At 42.9% G+C, this 18,932-nt stretch overlaps 1 protein-coding gene across 1 annotated transcript in view; it reads right to left on the bottom strand.

The window, feature by feature from the left end:
• The window catches only part of DIS3L2 (DIS3 like 3'-5' exoribonuclease 2), a 180,493-nt gene that overhangs the window by 84,767 nt on the left and 76,794 nt on the right, over positions 1-18,932 (bottom strand). The window contains exons 10-11 of the mRNA XM_063167119.1: positions 17,260-17,433; positions 1,791-1,870 (exon numbers count right to left, since the gene is read on the bottom strand). Of these exons, the coding sequence (XP_063023189.1) occupies positions 1,791-1,870; positions 17,260-17,433 (254 nt within the window). The remainder of the gene's footprint in view (positions 1-1,790; positions 1,871-17,259; positions 17,434-18,932) is intronic.

The raw sequence follows: 18,932 nt of genomic DNA, 5'->3' as shown, positions 1-18,932 counted from the left end.
TTAAGTCAAAGGACAGATACCTTAGAAAATTTCACTAATGCTGATGGACTTATTGCCCCTGCTTTCTCCAGCCACATTTCATGGGCTTATAATAGTACCCTACATAGTGCCACAGAGGCCAGTGGACCACAGACTGAAAATCACTGAGCAAGAAGTTAAATTCACACCAGGACAAAAAAGTAACAAGTGCAGAGAGATTCATTTTGCATGCAAGAAAATGTCCCAGGAACTTGTGATAGGAGATAGATCTGGGTGTCTTCTGCCAGCTGCAGGTCTGTGGGCGGAAGTTCCCTGTGCCAGAAACTGAAGAGAAGCATGTCTCCAGCTAGACAGAGCCCAGTCCCAGCCAGGAACAGGCTGAGGGAATGAACATTTCTAAATTCCCCATCAGCATGCAAATTAAGGACTGTGGCCACACCCTCAACATCACTACCTATACCCACAATCCCCAAGCCCAGTGACAGGGCTGCCATGGCTTTGCAGGTTTTCTGGCAGAAAGAATTCTGAATAATTCTTGTTCACACTGATACTTTCTTTGAACACTTTCTCCAAATGGCTTATGGGTAAGAGAACAATGCAGATGTGTGCACCACAAAGCAGCTCACTGAGTGGTTCCTGCAGCATCTAAAACCCACATGTATGTGAACAGTAAACAGTCAGAAGGCAGAGTTTCAACACTTTAGATCTGAGGACCTGTGGGATCACAATGCTGTCATAAACCTCCAGTGATTCAGATGGCAAAGTGACAGAGATCAGCTTAGGATCTCTCAAGAAGACTCTCAATTTTCTGTGAAACAGAATGGCATTTTTTCCTTAATCTTGCCTCAAAACGGCTATTGCAGAGTACAAGTAATTTTATTAGCTTCAAATTGTCTTTCACCTCTGTTTTTTTATCCATTTTATATCACTGTTATAGTACTCTGTACTTGGGTCTAAATGACATTACAATTCATTGGCCACATTACACAGTATGAAATCAACTTTAAAAAATGGAAATTATGTCTTGGATGTCATCATATTGTGATGATAAGCAAGAGCAAGAAACCCTAAATCCACACCAAAAAGCCCCACCAACCTTTATCTTCATTATTAGGGGTGGATAGGTTAATATAATCACGCAATATTTCTAACCCAGCCTGTTACTGGATCTTATCAAACTAAATGAACTGAGCTTGGATGGCAAAGTAAGATTACAGGAGAAAAGTTCCTTTGGTCATAATCATCAAGATTTGGCTTCTGGAGCTTTACTTTCTGTTCTGTTGGCTTACGGCATAGTAAAAGTACAAATAAGGCAGAAGAGAAAGCTCAAAAGGCGATGAGAAGAAAAACACAACTTATAAGGCACACTGTGCTCATCTGACAATTCCCAGCATCCCATAAACACCAAAAAACAATTCAGGCAGTGACCTTCAAAAGACTGGATTCCTTTACCCACGGACTGTGTACACAAGGTCAAAGTTCCACTCGACTTCAGCCTGCAGAAGTGGTGTATTAGCTATTCAGCTGTAACTCCCATAATGACAGGAGACAGCTGAGATCTGCTCAAATCAAATTACAGCTCTGATTATGCAAAACACCGTGGCTCTGCATTTTCTAACACCAAGTCTGAGTGCAATTTGAAGATGTCTGCTCCAAGATTTCTAAAAACAAGCAATTAAAACAACTGGAGAATAACTAGTTTATTACTCTACTTATATTTGGCAAAGAATACTTCAGGACAAATTATAGATACAAGTGTGTCAACAGCTGAATACAAACACTAGAAGTATTTTGTAAAATATATCTCATACCGTCAGGGAGTTGTTTACAGGACAAAGCATCATCAAGATCTCTGGCAGTTGATGGGTCGATGGTGAAAATGCATTCTTTCCTATCCAAAGAAAAAAAAGAAAAGAAAAATTTATCTCCCAGTCATGAAGAAGGTATCAAAACACAGGGTCCATCAGAGACATCCAGACAACAACAACCATGTTTTCAGAAGACTCTGCTGAAACATATTCCAATCTAATCTGAATTCTAAATCTAATCTATTTTTTAAAAAACAGTTTAGACAAGTGAATCTCCTTGGGTATTTTTTCATTTTACTTTGTGGTTTAACTGCTTGGTCTTAGTAGCTTTCATTTCATTACAGATATTCCCTCACAAAACCTAAACAATTTAGCCCATCAAGTTCACTCCAAAGAAACAAGCAAGAAAAAGTCTAGATGCCTTGCAGCTAGAGTAAAAATAGATTGTTCCTAATTGCTAAGTTAAATGGAACACAAATAACCCTCATGCCCATGCCAAAGAGTGGATGTCACAGCATCTGACACTCCATGAGCACAGCTAGCACAGAGCAGAGGCACTGAAACACGTACAAACTGAGCTGCATGTGACAAAACTGAGTGAGAGTTTTAGTCCCAGTAAAGACACCCAGGAGATGCGGGACTTTATAAAACCTACACTGACAATTATAGACCAAAGGGAAAAGCAGGTTCAGTAGGAAAAAAATATGAAAGTTATATGAAGGGCAAGCTCCAAATCAGCTTATTAGGTCTTACAAATCAACTTGGTGCTCAGGAAAAGCTGAGCATCCTTTTGCATGTGCTGTACCAGGTGGCACGTGGAATTTGCAGCCCTGCCCTGGAAGGCTCACATGTGTATGTCCTGTAGCAGTGGGTGGCAGAACACTGGGAACACACCAAGCAGGACCACAGATATGGTCTGTGGCCACACAGATGGGACAAATAAAGCATCTGACTCAGGAACCATCACCTTTAATAGAGGAGAGCCTGGCATCAGTGAGACACAAAACCTGAAGCATTCAACAAATAAAACTTCCTGAACTCCTCCTTCAGGGCCTCCCTTCATCCCAGGCTGTCCTACAGCAACTTCTTTCCCAGGCCTCTGGACTACAGCAGAGTTTTCCCAAGCACTGTGAGGAATGTGAGACCAGAGCTGAAGAGCAATGAGGTCAGTACAGTAATGGGTTTGCTGGCTTATTTTACTTTTATCTTAACTTCTAGAGCAAGTTCAGCCCCTCCCTAGTTAAAAGATCCCCAAGCACAATGGCATAGGCTGAGACTGCCATGGAAGAGATCAGGCTACCTCTTTTCTTTTTTTCTTTTTGCCACAGAAAGACTCATATCATGATGGCAACTCCCTTCTAGAGATGTATAATGCAAACACGCAATATTTTTCTTACAGCATAACCACTGGTATTACTCCTGGGGTAGGAGAGATAGGAGGAGAAAATTACAGTGAATTCTTAAAGGAGCAAGTGTACATGCAATTAGAAAGTGTTTTTGTATGGGTGCTATCTCAGTGAGAGCACTGTTCCCAACTTTGCAGACCTATCACTTCCATACTGAAATGCTCTGGGTGGTATTTGCTGGTGTCAGACAGCTGGCAGCATCTATCTATGTAATTCCACCAGGCACACTAAATAGAGATTGTCAAACACATAAAAATCAGTAAAGCACTTCACTGCCTTCTGAGACTTTGAAAATCTTTTGGAATATGCTGGCTTTCAGATTGGATAGCAAAGCTGCCTTAATCCCCAGATGCACATTAGTTTCTGATCCTTTGCATGCATCTAAACAAATTAAGAGACTGTGACACTGAAAGATATAAAATCTTTCAACTACACCGGGACTTTGATCTGTTGGTGCCAGCACTAAAAATCAACCAACTTTTAAAGGTTTGCAAACAACCTTAATTCCATAAATATCTATTCCTTAAAATTCCACCTAAGGATGGAATTTCAGGATACCACCACTCCAAGGCACCATGCAATTCACTTTAGGGAGCTGTCCATATGCAGACAGACACTCCTATACTACAAACAGAATGGGGACACACACATGTGCCAGCCTGCATGTATTTACACCAAGTCCCATTAATGCACAGGGTACAAAGTGCTCTCCCCAGCTACATCCAATAAATCTTTAAGTTATTTCATTTAAAAGACTCAACTGAATGAACACAATTGGCTTGCTTTATCTAGCAAGTGAGCAAGAAAAAAGTTAAGACCTGCTTCAGAGAGAATGAAGGTTCCTGTGTCAGGGGAATACAGAGCTTATCCCAGATGTTCAGGGCCTGCTACCACAAGCATCTGCCACCCATTGTGAATTGTAGCTCCAGGCAGTTAAAAAATTAGCACATTCGTTTAATCAAAGTGCATATTTGCAGCCTGCCCTAAATAAAAGTGAGCAGAAAAACAGGGTGCCAAACATTTTGCCACATTTATACAGTGGTAGGAACTAATGGGCTGTTTTGCTGAGATGTATTTGGCCAGTCAAGTCCACTGCAGAGGCCAATGGTGCTCCTAGTTCAGAGCATTCAAACCTGTAAGTCTGGGGGGCAGCCCCAGCCTCCCTTTGTGCTCAGCCCTTGGGGACATGTGGCTGGCTCTGAGCTGCCTCTCAGCACAGGCATAGCCAGCACAGGCACAGCTCACAGCTGTCTGAGAGCCATGAACTCACAGAAGCAAAGCTGAAGTGAGGTCCAAATTCTGATCTAGCATTTCTCACCAGCTCAGATATGTTTAAGCACCAGGCTCAGATCTGTTTCTCCTTTAGAACTATTCAAAGGACTTGGACCTGTAGCTTGTCACAGGCCCTTTATTCTGGGCACAGACTGCAAGGTGAGGTAAGGAAGTCACTGAGCAAGTAAAACAAGGCATGATACTCCTTGGCATAAGGATACTGCAGAAGTGCTGCAGAGCCAATGGCCAGGTAGTCAATGGGACAAGAGAAGCCAACCTCAATGCAGAGCTCCAAGCCCACAGCAGTCAGATAATCCTGGCACACAGGCCTACACCTAGATGAAATTTTCTGAGTGAATTCAGGTCACCAGTAACAACATTATTAAGTGTGACAACATTATGAAGTATTCTGGTTTTCAGTTTTTGTTACTGAAGAAGTTTCAGATAGCCATAGGAACAAGGGCTGGCATGTGGGATCCATGGAATGATGGGACTGTAGCTCTGAGGGCTGCACCCTGCACATATGCTCCTTCAGGGCAGGGTGTCATGTTCCCAGCTATCTCCTCCTGCTTTTCCTCCAGGCCCAGTGGAATCACTTTTATCTCCAGGATGCTGCAGAGAGCTGTCTCTCATCCTGGAGAACCAGGCAATGCAGTGGAAGCAAGGGTAGGAAAGGCTGGGTGTGGGCAGCACAGCCTGCCCTGCAAATTGTCACCTCCCTTGGCACCTACACCAGCCACTCCTGCACAGCTGAAAAAACCACCTGGGTGAAGGAACAACACTGCTCTCAGCTATGTGGCAAGTATGCCCTGTGAAGGGGAAGGGGATGACCAAATTCCTGCCCTGACCATGCTGTCAGGCTGTGCAATACCGCAAAGGCTGTGGCAGGAGGGATCTCAGAGACATCAAATCACATTTCTGACTGTAACCAGTAGCAAGACCAGCCTGCAGCGAGTTGATTCATTAAACCACAAGGGACAGAATGTTTCATGCACCTGCTGAGGAAGATGTTACTTAAATCCACAGCTACGTGCACACACATTTGCACTGATTGACTACAGGTATATACAAACTGGCAGTGTTTCCAGCTTCTGAAGGGCCACCAAGGTGACCTTGTGGGTTAAGAAGTTTGGTCATCTCCCTCTGTCCCTTCTTTCAGGGCCTCAAAGGAAGCATCTCTCATTGTCATCAGACCTAATAAAAACCTGGTTTATTCATTTCAAATTGTCAAAACATACTTTGTAAAAGTAATGAGACAATCTAAGTCCACTTGTTCCAACATACACACAATTTGGTTAAAAGAAAATGGTTTAAGAGATAGAGACACACAGAGTGAAGGAATTTTCTGGTCCTCATGCTGGAAAGGACTGGAGATACATATGTGTCTTTAAGGACTCCTCAGCACTGGTCAAAAACAAAACCCCAAAATTTTTTCAGTATGGAAACTTCCACTTTTTACAGGACCATCTTCAAGTAAAACAGAATGTTTGTAGGTTTGCAGAAGTGAACTTGCTCTGGCGTGGAGTTTCTGTCAATGGGAGAACAAAACCTTTCCTCCCTTCTCCTTGTTTCAGAGTTTCAAGCACCAGAGCAAGGCAATGTCTGCAAGACTTGGGGAGGATCAGGGGAACTTCTCACAACTGACCATGGTGGACCTGCAAGCAAGAGTCAGGAAAGCAGGAGCCACCCAGACCCTGCCAGCCCCCAGCAGCACTGGCCAAGCCACCTCCAGCCCCATGGCAGTGACAAGGGCCCTGCTGAAGCTGGCTCTGCGTGGCATCTTGCAAATCAACCACCTGGGGAAAAAGAATTATAGAATAGAGCACTTAGTTTATTACACAGTAATGACAGTGTCAACCTATACAGGCTGGTATATCAATCCTAATTTAAGGAAAGCTAATTAAGTGCAGTGCTCTTTGCACAGCTTCAGGAAGACTAATTAAAGCAGACAAGCATGTCTGCAGAGCAGTTAGTCTTTTTACCTTTAACAGGACCTAAAATAAATGGCTGGTGCAGCAGTAGAGGTAAGATAAGTAGTCTGTTGGTGAGCTGGAATTACCGTCGTGGTAATTAAAATGTTCACAGATCACAGGATTGCAACAGCAGTTTGTTTTACTTTGTGCAAATACATACATCTAAGTATACATCTATGCTAAGGTATTCACAGGCATCAGCAGAGAAAACACTGCACAGTTGGTGCCTCAAAGACTGGTACAATATATTCATTTTTGCCAGTTAAACTGTTCAGAATTAAATATACCACTTAGTTTAACCATAAAATATGAACACCTACGACATCAGGAGATTACAAATTCCAGTGGTCAGGGCTCACTCTTTGCTCAAGACAGAGGCTACCTGCATCGGGATGAAGCATTGCAATGGCAAGCCATGGGCTCAGGCTGTATTAGAGGCAAGGTTTTTGACATGACCACCCAGCTGGGCAAAGCTTGGGTGTTAACAGTGCCATTTTCTTGCTGCTTGGAGAAAAGTCACAGTTTTGTACACAGTAACAAAGCAGCACCCTACAGATCTTCCTGTATAACTCAAAGATCTTCCCAAGCAGCAGCACACAGATGAGTCAACTCCCTGGTGGAGACATGGAGCCCAGATTTTCACCACTAATAAATGCCAACATGAAATACCAGTCCAGAGAACTGCATGTACCCACTAGAGCATCAGAAAACCCTTCATGAAGCAAGACATTGTCCTTACCAGCTGGTGTAACCTCTCGTGGCAGGCAGAGGCCTTAAGCAGCAAAGGATGACCCAGCTATTCAGGAACCAGGCAAAGCAGAGGATGGAGGAATTTCACCCCAAGCAACACAAGTACAAGTCAGCTGGCAGCCAAACCATGTCCATGCTGCTGTGTGACACAGATCACCACTCCTCCTAGTCCTGCAGCAGCCACCACCATCTCAATGCAGTTGGGCTGAAGCCCCAGCTTTGACATTTGTCTGAACTTGGACTGCTCAGGAATGAGGCTGTGGGCAGAGTTTAGACTGCCAAGTCTCATGAGAGAAAAAGAGAGATTCTTTGCAAGAAAATCAAAGCACCTAAGAAAGGTGCTGAGCAGGGAATCTCTGGAAGTCTTCCAACAGGAAACCCAGACACAGGCACTGGAGTAGAAGGGAATGGAAGGGAAGTGAATGAAGTGGAACAGGACAGAACTGTTTCAGTTGGAAGTGACCAACAACAATCATCTGGTCCAACTGCTTGACCAATTTAGGGCTGACCAAATTAAAGCATGTTGTAGTTAAGGGCTTTGTCCAGATGCCTCTTAAACATTGACAGGGTTGGAGCATTGACCACCTCTCTAGGAGACCTGTTACAGTGTTTGACCACCTTCTTGGTACAGAAAGGCTTCCTAATATCCAGTCTAAGCTTCCCTGGTGCAGCTTTGAACCATTCCCACATGTCCTGTCACCAAGGAGAAGAGATCAGCACCTCCCTCTCCACTTGCCTGTGTTAGGAAGCTGACAGAATTAAGGCACCTGAACTTAATTATTTAACTTAATTACCTTATTTATCCCCCACCATTCTGACTCCCCTCCCATGGGCAACTTTCACACCAAAGCAGTCTCCAGTGATGCTCACTGGACATTTACAAAGACCAACACACCAAAACAACTACAAAAGAGAACAAAGAACACACCAGAAGCCTGAAGGTGTTTGTGAATTCCAACATTCAAGACTCAACCAGCTCATTGTCACCCTGCCCCACTCCAGGCTCAGCTGTCATGGCCCACAGTCCCTCCAGTCATCCAAAGGCTCCTGAAGCACCAAGCTGAATCTTTTGCAGAAGCATCAGCCCATTTCCAAAGTCCAGACAGCTTCAGCCGGAGGTGAGACAGGAATGACCATCGTTTATTAAAGTTTCAGCAGTGCAAGTCTTCTTTAAACTTGAGTAGGTCAGTGCTAAGACACTCACAGTACGACTGACTGCATGTCTAGACACTTGCAGTGCATTTACATTCTTCCAGGGACTCCTCAGAGTGTCCTGTTCTCTCCACTTTGTGAATACATACAATAGCCTGGTGGGAGTGAAAGCTCAGCCTCCTGGTTTACCCTTATTAACTCCAGCTCAAAGCTGGCATTTTAAAATTAAGCATAGCAAAGGCACTTTTAGAATCTTAAAGCTCTTCAGGTCATTTCTAAGACCCTGCTGAGCACCATCTTGCAAAAGCTAAGTAGACACCATTTCTCAGAGCTGGAAACAGTTGTTTTAATTTGAGAACAGGCATCCTAGAGCTGTCAACTCACTCCAGTGAATGCTACTAACATTTTTTCACACAACAATCCCATTGTTATGGCAACCACAGAAATCAATCTCATTCTTCAATCACAAGTAAACCCAGCTTGACCACAGTGTCAGTGCAGGTTTGTTACAAAGTGCCAATAAGCAAAGGATCAATCTGCCAATATTCATCACTCAAATCTGGACAAAGTACCCTTTCTCCAAGAGAAATTTCAGAGACCAATCAGTGCCTGAGCATTTGAGACTTCAACATCTCACTCCTAAAAGCACTTATTACTTGTAGTGTCTACCACATTTGTCACACTTGATGCTGGCAGATTTTAGTTAAAACCCAAGAGTGGCTGCTTCCAAGACAGTCTCTTAAAAGGAATATATTTAAAAAATATGCCTGCAAGAGAAGTACCCTGACAAATCTCTGATGGCACTCTGAATGCCTTGTAACAGACTGACAAAGATACTTGACACATCACAAAACTCTTTTGGCATGGTGCATAAATTTAAAAATGAACTATAATTATAAAATAATTGGAAGCAAAAACTAATCTCTCCAAACACTGAGCATTATAAACCCCCCAAAAATCCAGCAGAGCACAAAATGCACTGAAAGCCCAACTTCAACCCAGCACTACTCTTTTTAATTTCTCTGTGTTTATGTTTTAGCTAATGTCCTGTCCTGGTTCAGAAAACAGACCTCGGTCCAACAGAGCAGCTGACAATGACTCCTGGTGTATTACACATCTACAACAATAAACTTTTACATTTTCACCAGGGACTGCTCACTGAATTGCTGAACCAGAACCAATTATTCCTTCTATTTATCCTTCTATTCTTTCCTCCATATTTATGGCCTCCAAGTAAGAGGGAAGACAGAAAAAAAAAAAGCACTGCAGTCTTATATCTATATAGCTTGAAAAGCCAAAATATATTTATAAAGGAGATCAGAGTCTCTGGGAGGCCAAGCACCAGCAGTATTTCCTACAAGTCATCTGTAACTGTGCCACAAGTATAATGAGTTCTGTGCACCACCACCATCCCACGCAAGAAAGCAAAGTGTAATTGAAAATGCACTGCATTATATAAACTGTTTGAATCATAGATGCACAGTGCAAGAGACACCAGGTCATCCAGCCCCCACAGGTCAGAGCCAGGCTGCTCAGGACAATACATCTGCAAGGACTTTCTCCTGTATGGCATCAAGCATCTTTAGTGATGGAGTTTCCAGCCCTTTAGCAATCTCCACTACAGTCTATTTTGGGCTGCACAGGAAAGGCTTCCTCTCTGTTTTACCTTACTTGTCCTTATTACACCCCTTTCTACCCTCCCATCATCGTAAATGATTCTCATTTTTTCATTTTGGTCCACATATTTTTAACTATCAACTACTATATCTTTCACAAACTTCTAGTTTCAGTGTTGGCAGATACACATTGAACAGTTAATCCTTCCTTGTAAATCAATCTCTTATCTCCCAGAATATTTTTGCTAGTCTTTTCCAGACTGTCCCACTTCTAATCCATGCTGTGATATCTCCAGGACAGCTCTGCCTCATACACTTGCATTTGGGCCATCTATGTTACAATTTATGGGCTGGTTGGTTTTTTTATGGAGAATAATCTGGTAACAAAGATCCAATCACCCAAAAAGTGAGACAGACTGACAGGTTAAAGCATGTTTCAGATCGCACCATCAGAGTGGAACCCAAGGAAAATACTGTTCCTTGTAATGACCAGCCAGTCCTTGTGATCAGCTCTGAAATACCACAGCAGGGATGCACCACCTCCCCAGCTGGAGTGGTGCTGGGTCTCTTCAGCTACAGCACCAGAGACAGAAACTTGGGTTGACACCAGGACCTGGACACTTCATCTCTTGTCCACCCTGTGCTATCTGACCTACAGGGAGAGCAGGGCACCAGCAAAGCACTGTGATATCAAGTAAAGGGGCAGTACTTGGCACACCTGAACTGTCCCACTTAACATACATAAACATGAGAGGCTATGGCACTTTCCTCTGCTCATCAAACCCCTACCTTGTGATCCAGTGGCATCCAGTAAGAAACACAGACACTGTCAGACTTATTTAAGATTTTATCTTCATCTCCTTCTGTTATTCCCTCCACTTCTCTCCATAAAATAAATATCCAGGCAAGAACAACACTGTATGTATAACAATTGAGGTGCAAAAATTACTGTTTTCCCCAGCTGAACAGATTTCTAACAAAGCAAGATTAGGTGTGATGGCCTACAAGATCAGAAAGCAAAAATTCTATCCAACCACACACCACCAATTCTGTTTGAAGCAGCACTTCCAGTGATCACATGCACCTTCCTATAAAGAAAAAGGTGAAGTTGCCCTGTGTCTCTCTACACCAGGCACTGGTAACAGCATCTGAGAGCACAGAACATGCATCATTTTATTCAAAACAGGGCCACCATAATTGCTATACTGTAGTAGAAAATATTACGAAAACAGAGAGGAGAACCAAAAGAAGCCAACCAGAAGCAAGGAGCTGAATCACATCACTGGCAACAGCACCTTGAGCATATTTACTCCAGAGCTTTACTTACTCAGCTAATGGCAGAGAAAGGAGCTAACATGAGCTCTCCTCATCAGTCCAAGAATGGTACAGTCCCTCAGACTGCCTGGAAAGCAGAAGTAGCCAGAGCAGGTACAGTCACCATCACCAGGTTCTGGAATCAATCCTATTACAGAGGAACTGGATCTGATATGCTTAAACACCACTGAATAATCCTTTGTAAATCACCTATGTATCTAATCCAATGTATCTCTCTATGGAGAACATTTAATCAGTCACAGAACAGCTCAGTGAGAGCAGAGATCACAATCTGGCCCTTTTTGTGTCTCCACTCCAAGATAACAGTCAGTTCTGAAGCAATGTTGCTTATACATTTGCTAAACAAGTAATTTCTCAGTTTCCATCAGAAACCAGAGCATATTTACATATCCTATTATAGCTGAGTAAGACTTGCTTTACTTAACACTAGCTTTTTGTAGTGGAAAATCTCCAGGAAACAAGCTGTTTAACAATGTTTTATCTGCCCTGCACTCATTCCTAACTGAAGTTGTCCACCTGCCTTGGAAAGACATCTGTTTCAGAGGCTGACTGCTTTCCTCCAACACCCCTTGCACAGCTCAAGGCTGCCATTTTTACCATCACCTCTAATTTTAGCAGCCAATAATCTCCTTGGGCATCTACAGCAAAGACCATGCTGTCAAACCCTTACTGTACACAGTGCTAATCCCTGTTACCAGTTGTAACACTCCTTGAGAAAGAAATAGAAGCAAAATAGAGCTGCAGTGCAGGTACCAACAGTGCTGCAGAGCCTCCCTCCCCAGTGGGCAGAGGGACACAGCAGAGCACCTCTGCTCTTCTTCCCAAAGGAAGGATGCCACACTTCTGAAGGGGCAGCCAAAATTACAAATTTGACCTTCAACAACTTGGATCGGTTGCAGTTGAGGTCCTGTGCTGAAATAGCAAGATGCAAATTGTAACTGAAAGCTTCACTTGCCTGCAAGAGCAAAGTTCAGCAACTCTGCCCTGCCAGGGAAGCAAGTGAGCTCTAATTGTCTCCTGCCAATGCAGGGGATCCTGCCGACCTCCTCTGCTGCCCTTTCAGCATTGTGGGAGGAACAGCCCTTCAGAGGGACCTCAGCAAAGAAAGGCTCTGATGGGAATCTCATGAAGCTCAAAGGGAAAAACAGAGTCCTGCACACAGGGAGGAACTGCCCCATGCACCAGCACAGACTGGGGAAGGACCACCTGGAAAGCAGCTTGGCAGAAAAGGATGTCCTGATGGACAAGTTAAACATGAACCAACAAAATGTCACTGCAGCAAAGGTGGCCAAGAGCCTCCTGGGCTGCACCAGTAGGAGTGTTGCCAGAAGGCCAAAGGATGCATTCCTTCAATCCTTCCCCTCTGCCTGGCACTGGTGAGATCACAACTGGAGTGTTGTGTCCAGTTCTGGGCTCCCCTGTACCAGGGAGATGTCAACAAAGGGCTGCAAGTTTGCTGAAGGGCCTTGATGATGATTAAGGAATCAGAGCATCCAACCTACAAGGAGAGGCTGAAAGAGCTGGGACTGTTCAGCTTTGAGAAGAGAAGGCTCAGGCAGGGAGATCTTTTCAATGTGAAAATACTATCAATGTGATAAAGGTGTATTTTCACCTTTAGGGAGTAAAGACAGCAAGACAATTTCCAGTGGTATCCAACAGGACAAGAGACAATGGGCACAAAACACAGGAGAATCTACTTGAAGGAAAAAACACACGTTTTTCTGAGGAACATGTTCCTCAGAGGGGCTGTGGAATCCTCATCTTTGGAGCTACCCAAATGGGCACAGCCCTGAGCAGCCTGCTCCAGCTAACCCTGCTTTGAACAATGGGGTTGGAGTAGATGATCTCTAGATCTGCCTTCCAAGCTGAACAATCTGATGATTCTTCAGAGTTTAGCCCTGCTCAGCTGAAGTCAGTTTCTGCCCCTCAGAACACATCCATCTTGTAGATATTTCAGAGTTCCCTGCCACAACACCCTTTCTCTGCTCAGTATTTTTAGCTCATTGTTTTGTATTTTGCCAGCTGAGAAACTGCAGTTTGTAATTTTACCTTCAGCTTCATATTTCTTCTTAAAAGTGAATACAATGTCCTGTTTATAATAATAAAATCACTAGTTGGCAGGATGACATCAAATGGAAAAAGAGAAAGCAACTGGAAAATTTAGAGCAAGCAATTTTGAGTGCCAAGTTTCACATTTGTAATAGTCCAGCGGAGGTCAACGGGCTCACTTATTATTAGGCAAATGGTAAAGAAATAGATATCCTCTAGTTCTTCCATGTTAGACTATATAAACCATCTCTACTTGAACAGGTTCTAACACTTTCCAAAAAAGTGATGTTATACATTTTCCACAGTAACACCAACAATGGGAGACAAGCAAAAGGCAGAATTGCTTTGCAAAGAAAGACCTTTTTTCTCTCTCCAATATTTAGGTTTTTGTTTCCCACTATGATTGGACTTTCCTGGCTTTACTTTCTTGTCCCAGTTAAGCAGTAAAGGAAACAAAAAGATATGAATGAAATTAGAAACATTTGGAATGAGTCTTAGAAATAGCTTTTGGGTTTCTTAGATTCCTGGCTAGACCTCTTCAAATGGCCTCCTCCTCCTCCCTCTGCCTCCAGCTCCTGTACCCATCTCTGAAATTTGTATTTCCTTCTTTGCCCTCACCCCTCTTTTCTTCAGGGGCTACATTTTGTCCCAAAGCAAACATGGAAATGAAAATTACATGTTGTAACACTGGAAAAGACCGGAAAGTGGTTGAAACTTTGCACCCATCAACATTTGTCTCTATGACATTAATCCTCCAAAGTTTCCCTAAAAGCAGAAACCAAACACTTCTCAAACTTCTAATGAAACAAATACCATCTCCAGTCAACCTGAATAATAAAATGATCACTCCAGTCCTATCTGTATTATCATATTTTAAGTCTCTGGAAGGGAAGTTTCCTCAACCACACATTCTGATACTCCATGAACCTTCCTGTTCTCTCTAAAATTCAACTGCAGGATGCAATGCCAACACCTAATACTTGCCCAGTGCTTTTCATTACAAGTTTTGGGTGCTCTTTAGAAACAAGTAAGTTGGGAATGCCTGTGAAATACTTGTCTAATTTTACAAATAAACCCATGCAGGTGAGAAACAGATGTCCACGGCAAAACTGTGTAAAAATGGCAGAGCAGAGTGCTAAGCCAGTCAAATAATGTCAAAGCCATCCACAAGGTTTGGATCTTTTCTGCCTTAAGTAATATTGAAATATTATGTAAACCTTTCTTTGTGAGCTATTACTGGAGAAGTGAAGGAAAAAAATGATCTCTTGGAAGCAATTTTACACAGGCTGTGTAGGTGAGATCACACTTGCTATCCAAATAGAATATGCATGGCAAGAACAGGATTCCTGTAAAACTGGAAGACTTGCAGGAAGATCAAGGAACATATTTACAAGATGGCATGGTTAAAATGCCTTTCCCTCTTGCCCAGCCTCAGCAGCTTGGTGAAAACACATTGTCTCAGCTCCATCTATAACCACACTGACAAACACCTCTGGTGCAGGGCGCTCTCTGCACGCTCCAAACTCCCAGACCACACCTCGGACACTGCTCAGCAGAACACACAAACTGCCTTTTGAGGAGGAAAGGAAACAAGGAAAAGTTATCTCAGGAAGAGGAAACACACAAAAACACAAGACATTTTTTGGGTCTCAGTTCCAAATCCAACTTTTGTACATGACACTAGAAAATTTACAGCCCTATGTTACAGAACTGTAGAGGATTTACTAGAGGTGGAAGTATTTCAAGCTAAACTCTAACATGTGCTTACTCTAGTCAAGCAAGCAATGTGTAAACTGAATTAGATGAGGTATTTACAAGTGTTAACATGTTTTAGGAGAAAAGATGAGTTTTTATTTCATTGTAATGAATTTACATCATACTTTCAGACTACTGTACAGTAATCTGGGAAGCCTGACAGACCACCATGCACAAAGTACAGCAAAGATGGGCACTCACAGAGGCAGGTGTGAGAGATCCCCAGGGAAACAAGGCATAACTCAGATGTGCACCCAGAACAGACACCCAAGTTCAGGTGTGTTCCTCTGGATGCCATCCTGGCCTGTGCGTACTGGTCCTTTGTAGGACAGTGCAGACCACAGCACACCTACTGCTGACAATATGAAAGCTGATATCTAATAACAAGTTAAGGCCAAGCTACCTTGGGACTTGTCAAAAATAGTCTCAAGGTCTTCTGGCCTCACTCATCAGAGATGCCAGCCAGATCTCCAACTACCTGCATTTACTAATAAAATTAGTACACTGCACACTGCATTTACTAATAAAATTCATCTTCTTCCTGGATAGACAAACCCTTTTCTGTGAGGAAACAACAAGGAAAATTCATCTGTATTTTATTTTCCATAACTAGAAGTCTCATGTTATCTCCATATGTGTTTAGACCACAGACTGGTTAGTCAGCAGTGTGGCAGTTGACATTAAAAGGATTAGCAAATTAAGCTCAAATAATTGTCTTAAAAATTTTTACTGTTAAATGTTTATATTTGAGAGGATCAAAAGGAAATCTACTTTGTAGTGTGCACTGCGGTCAGGAAGGGGCAGAGAGGGATTTAAATGGCTTAACCGCAGAACTGTTATCACCTTGATAAGTCCCAGTGTAATAATTCAGCAATAAAAGCAAGAAATGCACTTGGAATTTGTTTCCAAAACTGACTGTCTGACTGGAGAAAAGTCAAGCTCTTTATTTGCTTAAAAGAACTCGGTCAGAAGAAACAGAGAAGGCTACTGAACTGTAGTCAAGAATATAAAAATAAGCACTTTCAAGTGACATCTGAACAGCAGCATTCAGTGTCTACTTTTTTTTTTTTTTTTTAATGCTACCTGAAGCCTGCAGTCTGAATCTGGTATCTGAGTGTTAGCATTAGTCAGTCAGGAGTGTGATTCTCTGCTGAATTATTCCACTGTATGGCAGTGGAAATCCAGAAAGCTGAAACAGTAAGGAGGCTACAGGCTCCAGAGCAGAATTAGGTCCAAAGTAACACCTGGAGTACAGACACAGATACAAATATATTTTCAGCCTTGAAATAAAAATGGCTGCAGTTTATCAGTTTATCTGCTCAGATTGCTAATGTCCGTACCACAGATAACACAGATAAATTAGGAGGAGCTTACTGTTTCTCCTCCAATAAATACAGGTGTTTGTACCAGTGCAGTGTCCAGAGGCATCAGCCTCCTAGGGCTGCTTCACCTCAGCATTACACAAGACAGCAATGAATCTGCCAACTGAGTCAGGATGCTCCAACATAAGCAAGGCTGGAAGCAGAACACACTGTGTCTTCTTAATAATGTGTTTATTGTTTGCCTGCATCATCCTTTATGGCAAAGTGAGGTTCTAAACAAATAACTTTTCTTTGGTCTTCAAATCTTTTCTAGTAAGGATGTCTCTAAAATCTGACACTTAGAAGTGTAGCAAATCCACTAGTTTTGGGTAGTCCAGCAATGTCAAGGTCTGCCACTCAACAGGCTGTGAAGTTCCTGAAAGCTGGCTGGGAGCACCACTGAATTGCAGGGTTGGCTGATGTGAGGTAGGTGGACAGTCTTTATCTGTCTCAAATCTCAGAGCAACAGCATTCAGAAAATCTCTGCTATAAAACTACCACTAAAATGCATATTACATTCCAGACAAAATCATAAAACTTTCAGATTAAGTGCCGAGCACCAAATTTTCAATAGTTCTTTTGAGAAAAAGCCTCTCTGTCTCACAAAATACTTCTCCAAGTAACTGATCTTCTGGTTTGTCAGTACTTTCAAAAGTAGTTTCTTTCTACACTTTCTAGCACAGCTAAGGTATAACATGATACATGTTATAGTCAGTGCCTTTACAAAATGTGATAAAAGCAAAACAAAATAGCACAACTCTGCACCAACCCAAGGAGTGTTAGACCATGCTTTTTGCTGTTACCTTAAATCTCTTCTTTTGGCCAGCTCTTCTGGTGAGATAACCCAGGGCAGGTTCTGGGGTAGACATTCCAGGACTTCAGGGGAAAAGTCAGAGAAATCCACACCATACTCCGTCAGGATCCCTTCCGATTCCGGCTCGATCTCTCCGGCCTGTCCAAGACTTTTGCACAACTGCCTGCAGAAAGAAAGGGATGCTTTTTTGAAGTGTATAACTACTACTGTCATGTTGTTATTGTCCCTGCAGAGAGGCTGCTGAGCCCTCAAATACACTCTTTCACCCATTCACTTCTCCCTGAGTTTTGGCAGAGGACTTAGCAGGAATTCAAGCCATACCATGCATTGTATCTACTGGGGATACAAAACACTCACCAGGAACTACCTTGGGCTATTTTTGTGTATCTCATTTGAAACAGATGTGTTAAACTCTTAGGATTTTGTGAAGGTAAAAAGTTTCCAATTCTAGAGAAAAATGCATCCAACAGGGATAAGAAAAGCACAGCCATCCACACAGGCAGCTCTAGCGTTACACATGGCTGCCTTGAGACCTTTGCTCCTCTCCTCACCTCCTCACCACTGAAAAAGGGACTCACTTCTAGTACCAAAAATGAAGAATAGATTCACACCAGATACCAGAGAGCTCCACAGGGAGCTCAGTACACTGCTCTCCATCCCAAAGGATACACAGCTCTGCCAGGCAAACACATGCCCTGTGAAGACAGAGGTGTGAAGAACCCACACTGCCTCCCTGACAGGAGTCACACAACACGCCCACAGATCATCTTTCCAACCATTTTCCAGGCTCCTTAGAGAACCTCAGCATTCCCAATCATTTGTTCCTGCTCTCATGGCTAAGCAAAAGCCTCTGAACCCAGAGCTGACTGGAGAGGAGCCAATGATCTAGAAACAAGTCCCAGATAGGGGAAATTGCCCCCCTCCATGCTAACAGTGCTTGATGAAGTACTCTGCACACGTAGATGAAGTTGCTGCTCTATTGTGCTTGGAGAAAGTTTCCATCTGCTCCAGTGCAGACTCCAGCATGGATCTGTCCAACAGCTCTGGTGTCACACAAGGCTCAGCTCTGGATACTGTGCAAAGCAGGACTCCAAAGGAGCGAGACATTTGTTCCCCCTCCAGCTGATTACAAATACCCCATGAGAACCCATGTCATACGGTGGCTCCCCCTGTCCCCTTTCTCACCTTTAGATTGCTCTACAGAACACAGAGTTAAATTACTTTTTATTTTTTTAATATACTGCCATTAGGCCAATGCACATTACAGTCAATAGAGATAATGTTCCTGACCCAAGAAGATTACAACTGAAATTAAAGTGAATCCATCAAAATATGACACAAAAGAGAGGGGTAATAACACAGCACAAAAACAGCCACTCTAATAAGTGTTTTTCCACTGCATAAAATACACAATCATTATATTGATCCTTCTGCTTTAATTCCAATGAGTGAGAACAGACACTAATTACTTTCCTAAATTAGGGCCAAAACAGTGCACTTGTTATTTGGACAAGCAAGACGGTCTCAAGGCTTCAAATGTGCCATAAACCCACAGAACAAACCCCAAACTCTCAGCACAAGCGAGCCCATCTTCTTTATGGGAGCAAAGCTCTTTCTTCACAACGGGAAGGGCTGTGTAATAAACCTGTCACATTGTGTAAT

Source organism: Melospiza melodia, chromosome 12 (assembly GCF_035770615.1).
Source record: "Melospiza melodia melodia isolate bMelMel2 chromosome 12, bMelMel2.pri, whole genome shotgun sequence".
NCBI lineage: Eukaryota > Metazoa > Chordata > Aves > Passeriformes > Passerellidae > Melospiza > Melospiza melodia.
Note: the sequence above shows the minus strand (reverse complement) of the source record. Positions and strands in the feature narration are given on the sequence as shown.